General features: G+C 41.5%; 1 protein-coding gene across 3 annotated transcripts in view; it reads right to left on the minus strand.

Moving 5' to 3' along the window:
* mfsd3 (major facilitator superfamily domain containing 3) overlaps positions 1 to 8,050 on the minus strand; it is a 40,540-nt gene that overhangs the window by 20,017 nt on the left and 12,473 nt on the right. For 2 of the 3 annotated variants that reach the window (XR_007962816.1, XM_052068672.1), the window contains exons 5-6: positions 7,459 to 7,568; positions 4,547 to 4,780 (exon numbers count right to left, since the gene is read on the minus strand). Coding sequence is in view for 2 of the 3 variants with exons in the window: in XM_052068672.1 (XP_051924632.1) it covers positions 4,574 to 4,780; positions 7,459 to 7,568 (317 nt within the window). In the remaining variant the exon portion in view is untranslated. Of the gene's footprint in view, positions 1 to 2,772; positions 4,781 to 7,458; positions 7,569 to 8,050 lie in introns of those variants that run through there. The other variant, XM_052068671.1, reaches the window with a different exon arrangement.

The following is an 8,050-nucleotide window of genomic DNA, read 5'->3' on the forward strand; positions in this document are numbered from 1 at the left end:
CTCTCTCATGTGGTCATGCATCTGGTTGTGGCATGGAGATGAAAAATTGTGACCATTCCATCATTTAAATTGTCCATTCCTGCTCTGATCCTCTGAAGGCTAACTGACTGTATCAGTCTCCTCATTCCCACAGTGGTGAAGCGATCACGTGATCTTCACAAAGGTGTGCGTTGTCATTAGGTCAAAATGCCCGCAGAGTACAGACCCTCCTCAGGATAAAGTTACAGCTCAGGCTCTGCATTTAAGCTGAGACCAAAGTGAGCCCTCACAGCTGCGCCATTGACGTTGGTCACTATAAGTCTCCTCCACATTTTCCTTCATCGCTTTTGAGGAAAATAAGCTTCAAGCTTTCATCTTAATTTACCTACTGTTAAAATCTGGAACATTGTGACAAGACTAAAACAAATTGCTTCCAAATTGGCCTGAATGCTGAACGGATACAATAAATTGGTAATTTCTCAACTGTGAGACAAATAAAGGTTTTGTTATCTTATCTTAAAACACAACTTTATTGATATTGCACATTTCACAACAGCTATGGCTGTAACAAAGCCATTTCCATAAAAATAACAATAATTAAGGACCATATGATTAGTCCCTTGGTCTGTTCTAAAAACAGCTTATCGGACATTGTGATTTCCTAGAAGCGTTGAAGTGATCATTTAGGAATCTAAACACGAGCAGAGATTTCCAGAAAGAATTGTTTCATATTGCTATGTAAGTGCTTCCTAATTAATCTGAGAAATCATTAACATGATCAGTCTCTTCACATAACTGAATATGATGAATTATTAATGCTAACATATGATAAAAGGTCATTTGAGCAGTGTGTATCAAAAGGGTAGCCGCTCATACTCAACAGTACCCAAGAAGTAGCTCTCACTTTGAAAAACATTGGCGACGCATGTCCTACAATTATGCCTGATCTTCAATGTGTACCTTGCAGACTGTTGTTGGACAGTGCGATGTCGACAAATAGGATTTTATTAACATCTTTATGTGAGTGATGAAAATTAGGTGGCGGTATGAAGGACAACTAAAACAGAGCAGTTGAGCTTGAGCGTGAGGAAGGAGAAAGGTGTCCATGTCGTACATTCTGCAAATAAACAAAAAGTCAACCCCTATGGAGGAAACGCTGGAACCTGATGCTGTTGAAGGCTACTCCAAAAGCTCATTCAGGTTTCCCAGAATTCCATTCTGCCAGTCAGAGGACAAAAGCAGTGCAAAGAGCCAACACTTCTCTCCCCCTCAGGTGCAGACAGACAAAAGAGGGGGTTGAGGGGGAGTGATACAACACCCATGTTTGCTGAGATTAAAACGTTACTCTTTCTGCCTCCCTCCCATGGCAGCGCCGAGCTTTTCCCTCCTCTTCCTTCCCAGATAAGTTGGTGAACTGTCACGTAACTCCACTCTTGGGAGATCATAAAATAAGCCCTGTGTTTGTGTTCAATTGTTTTGGTGGCATTGTTTTAATGTTGTGATCGTGTGCTTGTGATGTTGAGATGCATGTGTCGACTGTGCGTGAATGTCACAAAGATCCAATGGCAAGGCCTTCCGTCCGATGCCAGTCTGGGGAAGTGAAGATCTGTTGACATAATGTAATACCGTACCCACAGTGCATCGTGTCATGAGAACTTTCACATTTGCGATGATCCCACATGTAGCTGTGTTCCACCTATGATCCACTGGTGGTAAACATGGTAGAGGTGGTGGCATTCAGAGGGCAGCTTCTCCATAGGGATAGTTGATAATCTGGCAACCTCTGTGGGAGGTTGCACTCTCATCAGCATCCTTTTCGCTTGTCTGCGGAGGCTTCACAATCGAGATTACGGTAGGTATGATTTAGCCACACCTGACACAATTTTCATTCAAAAAAAGAACTTGAGGTGATTTTTATCAACAGGCCTCTCGCTTCTTAATTTAAAATATCAGTTCTAAAGCCCTCTCTCTCAGAACCTGCGTCATCAATTCCGCTATACAAACACAACTGCAGTATGATGAGATGTGGTGAGAAGGGCTAAAGTAGAGGTGCATTGATGGGACGTGTAAACCGGCCTAATCCCCCTCTGCGGCATTTGTTGTGTCATTAGAGCTGCATGGGACGTGTATACGGTGACACAGGACCTATTCAGCCTTGTAGCCTTCAGTCAGCCACACTACCAGGGAGACTATAGTCTCCTGTTCATAGTGACTCTGAAAAACGTTACATTTACAAAGCGAGACTTCCATACCTGTCAACTTGTCTCTTTTCACCAAATTTTATACATTTTTTTTTTCTCATTTCAAATCATGTACGCCGTATTACAACTATTATACGGGGAAAAAGAATTGTGAACCGATCTCACAAAGACAATTTTGGCTCAAATTCAGATCGTCTCACCTGCTGGTCGCCAACGACAATACCGTCGTCGATCGCTACTATTGTCATGGCAAACCAGCAAAAGTAATCCTCAATCGTATAATTTTTTTTCATCGCTGCGTAAGGTCGGATTGGTAAAGCATGATGTGCACATGCACGGCAAACCGTTGTACAGGTTTTCGTTGCTTTCTAAGGGGAATCTTAATTATTTATAAGGGCAGCTATTAGCCGAGGTTGACAGGTATGGACTTCACCCTTGAAGACCTCCCAGGTCCCCTACCCTGAGAGTATAGAAATCTGAAATTGGCAACAGGCAAATTTCAGAAACCACACACACGCACGCACGCACGCGCGCGCGCACACACACACACACACACACACACACACACACACACACACAAAACACCAAACTGCAATTCCCCCAGCATCTTTATTTTGAGTGCAAATCTCACAGGAGACAAGATAAGAGATGTGCTTTGCAATAGCCGTTGTCGTCAGATAACTAAACTACACCAGTAATTAGTGTGTCAAGTGTAACATCTACGAAGGAATATTCGAGCCACAATGACAAGAAAACACTCCGAAACAGTGGCGATTTGAACCCCCCAATATCGGATCTGTGAAGCGGATGTGCTAACCACTCGTTCACAGTGCAGCCACTAACTTACATGACACTTTTGCACAATTTTTTGAAACATCAAACCGATGATGGAGTTGACGTGCCAAGGTATTGATTGATTTACTAGTTGCTGTCTGTGTAACAAGATAGGATATGTTTATACTTGTAAATTTGGACGACATTCACGAACATACAGTAGATTGTGTCACATTACAACATCCTTACAGTATTTTTTCTTGTAATTATGACACTTTCTACATAGATTTCTTTTCCAGCATGGCCCTAATACTCATTTGTAGATGTCCATTAGATTTGTAAAAGCATGTGGCCATTTTAAGAAATGCTGGTTTTACCTAAGACTTACGTAATATATAATTGCATTTGTTCTGGAATCTACAAAGGAAAAACTCTTCACTTAATGATTTAAGCTTGACCAGGATTGCTTGTATACAGTGCCAAAGAGAGTTACAGTATACAGGATACAGTACTTGACAGAGCACACACGTTTCTTCAACATGATCACAGACAGATACAAAATGCCGGTCTTTCAAGTTTCAAAGAACGGTCTTATTGCAGTTTATTCGTTTTACGTTTCATTTCTTTTCAAGGAAAAAAATGAAACGTGATGGCACCATGCAGCACTGTAAGGCTGAGCTTTGCTACAGGTAGGAAGCTTGAATAACATTGATAGTGGGGCCATTTTGATACCTCCTCTTCTAAAAGCAATGCTCCTTAATGTCATCTTCTAATTTAGACAACCGACAAAACTCTGGTTGATGGTTCCTGCCTTAATATTGTGCATCTGTTATTTAAGAGTAAGTCTTAAGCCCAGCTACAGCGTTCACATTTTGTGTGTCCATACGAGGTAGTACTCGTGCGTTTTGGCTAAGCCTGTAAGCCCTAAAATTCTAGACAAAGACCGATATCCATATACATTAGACATACTTTGAGGACCTCATGGAGGACTTGTGATATTGCTTTTGTTTACAGCTCTTATTAGATTAAAATTGATGGCATAATTAAACATACCTTTAATGCTCTAGAGCTCAACTGTCAGCACAGCGAGCCAAGTAAGACTTACATGCCACCTCCAACACACAAAAACGTTACGCTCATCACACGAGGTGGCTCCTGCTCCCAGGTTTCATCAAACTACAGCAAATTTTAAGACTGAAAAATTTATTGCAAAGAAAATTAAAATTTTGCAGAGGATTTAAAAGTTGTCAAATTCAAATTTCATCGTGCTTTGCTCCACACGATATCTTAAAATATGATCATATGATATGATCCTTCTCTATGAAGCTTCTTCTTTCGTATTTATAGTTGGTATTCATGGTATTTATGGCCAGTCTAAAGTTATTTTAAGACTTTGTGCGCTTCTATCAATGTCCTCAAAAACACAGGTACACAACCTAGGTGCTTCTTTGGCACATTCACCTGCTGCCATCTTAACCCACCCTGCAAAGTATTACTCTCCAGCCAGGAAATACATTTGTGTGCGCATTGTGTGTGGACGTGCACCTTGATGAATAGAGGGTTTAAACGTCTTTCAAACTACGTGGACTTACATCATCTTACAGTCAAGAGCTTAATATTCATTTGGGCTGCTCTTTGAGTTGGTGTTCCCTGAGAGCACCGGTAAAAGTAGCCGTATACACGTGCAGCGCTGTTCCAGCAGAGAGGGTAAGGAATAAGAAGAAGGCCGCTTGGAAGCCGAACCAATCCACCACACCCCCGGCCAAAGCGCTGAACGTCAGCTTGCCCAACACTTCCAGAGTTGCCAGGAAACTGTAGTGAGTTGCCTAAAATGGGAGAGAAATGAAAGCAACATTTATACAATAATATACAATTGGCAAAATACATTGAACAAACAATTGATCTTTGAAATATCTGTGACAGAAATAGTTGTAGGTTCATGACAGAGGTGGGCATTCTGTCCGTATTGATGGACAGAATGGCCGTTTTGTTGACGGCTGACACAGAAACATCCTCGCCCGTTTGACTGTAATATTTTATGTATGTGTATTTATTTGCATATAACTTTGTATAGTTGTGGTTTTCTGTTAAATTTTGGTGAAATAATTTTTATTCAAGACTGTCCCATGTGTTTGTTTACAGGGGTGACTCGATTACGAGCAGGGTTGCTTCCATTGCCTACACTTGGAAATGCGTTTCACTTCCTATACAGTAGATGGCAGTATGTACCAAAAAGCTGAAATGCCAAATGAACCAAGAAGAAGAAGAAGAAGAAGAAGCAGACGAATCAGGTGAATGGTGTAGGAATTATATATGTCCTTACCACTAAAAATTAATGGAACAATTAGCAGCTCAGCTGTTCGGTGGCTTTACTGATGACGAGACGGCCTATATTTTTCTTCACATCTCAATGTTAATATATATCACGATGTAATCACCCCCCCCCCCCTCCAATATCTCTTTTGTGTGAGTTATACAATTTTTATTTTTATTTTTTTTTTTTGGGGTGGGGGTCAATTACCTGAAGTTGTTTAAATGTAGTGTATGAATAAAACTTAACTTGCACATTGTTTATTGTAATGACAGCTATTCTAATGGAAACACTTTGGCACATAGTGAATAGCATACATTTTTATTTGTTGTTGTTGGTCCATGGCCTATTGTCAAACTTTTTGACATCAAGATTTTATTTGTTGCAACTTTTGTTGTAATTTTTGATCATTTCATTACTTCAAGAGCTCTGTGATGTTCATGCAGCGATCTCTTTGTACACTTCACTGCACTGCCAATTCGAAGTTTTTTTTTAATAAAGGGACAGAAATGATAATTTTGTTCATCCAATTAATTGATTCATGGAAAACATAATTGACAGATTCATGGATTATTAAAAGAATAGTTAATAGTACCCCTAATGCGTACACACAAACACATGGTGGTCAATGACAAAAGTCAAATGTGACATTTATTTCAAGTTGTTCATAAGATGATTACAACACATGTGACAAAGGGAACAATGATGGCTGAAGAAGCACCTCGGAAAAAGAGTGAGCTCATACTGTAGCCTGCAATGATGGGTGGAAGCCAACTAAGAAGAGGATCTGATCTCAGCCTTGCGGCTCTCAGGATGGAGTGCGAATGAAAGATATTAGCTAATCTCTCCCAGCTTTGCCTTTCTTCCCAAGAGCACTGCATTTAGCAGGTAACTACAGCATAACCATTCCAAAGGCAGAATGCCAATAAATACTGAGCAGTTTCTTGAATATATTTCATGAGAGAAGTCACGGGAAATGTTCCACCACATAGGCCCACTGTATTTGTAGATGTGATTTTATGGTCATTTTAAAATATCTCAGCCAAAGTATATGGAGCAGTTCCATCTGTCACCACTTAATCACTGCAAAGGACATCGCACATCGGTAGGATGCGAATGAAATGACTGACGAGTGACGGTGGTGAGTTTGGAGTGACCAAGCATACCTAGGAGCTTGTGTGGCCACATCTAAGTGGCGTTCCTTTCTTCCAAGCAACTTGTTTCACCGATTTGGTTTCTTTCTCCTGGGGATCGTGAACAAACACTCACACTATCGGCTTTCAGTCACTGGATAGCTCTACCTTCAATAGCACTCACATACTGTACTTCCGTGTGCATGGCCGACTTAACGCGTTACCTCTACCGTGTGCATGCCCACACACATGGTAGACTGAAAAAAACTGTGTGCGTGTGTGTGTGTGTGTGTGTGTGTGACGAGAACCTTTTAAATGCACCATGGTTCATATCATCATTCTCTCTGGCTACTTGCGACAGTAACAAAACAAACATTATGTCAGCTAAACTGTCTGTGATTTTCTTTTCCCCTTTTGAATTTGCCTTTCTTGGGCACTTTAAGCATGCCGGCAATTAAAATGATAATTTGTCACCTTGAGATCGACCGAGTGAATGGCTGCGCTATAACAACGATCACCTCCAGGCAATGATGGCCCAGTTACGACGGGGACAAAAGGAGTTATGTCAAAGAGGAGAAGACGAAATAGAAGCGGGAAAAAGTCCAAATGGAAAAGGGAGCACTTAAAGGGACCAGAGAATGACAAAGAAATAGAGTGAGGTGGTTTGGGGGGTACTCTTCTGGTGAGGAGGGGGACAAAACAGAACAGGCAGGGAGGGTCAAAGAGGAAGGAAGTACTGAATAGAAAGTGGGTCTGCTAAGACTTTTTGAAATTTTCCAGGTGGAAACAGCTGATGAGAAGTGACAGGCAGAGTGGGTGACGGCAGCTAGATGGTTCTCGGTGCGCTGCTGTTAGCCAGGAATTACATGACTTCCTCCCATTCGTTGTTACAGGAAGTCACATCCCAAAACGGCACAATTAAACTGAGATCAAAGATGTTTAGCAAAATGCAAAGAAACAAATCGCCAAGATGAGATGACTTCACACTTAAGGAAAAAAAAATTGAACTTTTTTTTTTCCCTTTTAGCAGTTTGGGCTTCCACAATAACATGACTCTTACCTGAATGCTCTCCTCGGCCCTCTGAGTGCAATGCATCATGGTCGTGAAAGTGAGCGTGGTGATCAGACCGCCCAGGAAATGTTGAACGCTCATACTCAAGACGGCCATACCTTCGGGAGACAACATTGACAATGTTGCAAAGCAACTCCACAGAAAGACCATCTTTAGCCTGCCAGTGCTTGCTACGACACCTCGCGTCAAACTCAAAGCATGCTGCTGAAAAGTCTTTTCTAACTACCGACGCCCACCCCCACCCGTCCCCAAAACACATGTAGTGTATCCTCTGAGGGAAAGCGCAGAGAGGTGTCGGTGAGAAACACAGAGGAACCACAGAGCTGATCTGTCACTGCTCCTGCGAACGCTGAATTATTCACTCAAGCTGCAAGAGTTTGTGCACAATAAGACTCTTCAATCACACCACACCACACGCACACACACGCACACACACACACACACACACACACACACACACAAAAACACAACGATCAGACTGGAGCCGTGGAAGTAGAAGGTTATCATGTAATATTGAAAATTCTGAAACTGAATGTTTTTCCCTTTTCTTTTATTTCTGGTTCCTTTTTCCCTGATATTT

Source organism: Hippocampus zosterae, chromosome 6 (genome assembly GCF_025434085.1).
Source record: "Hippocampus zosterae strain Florida chromosome 6, ASM2543408v3, whole genome shotgun sequence".
In the NCBI taxonomy this organism is placed as follows: domain Eukaryota; kingdom Metazoa; phylum Chordata; class Actinopteri; order Syngnathiformes; family Syngnathidae; genus Hippocampus; species Hippocampus zosterae.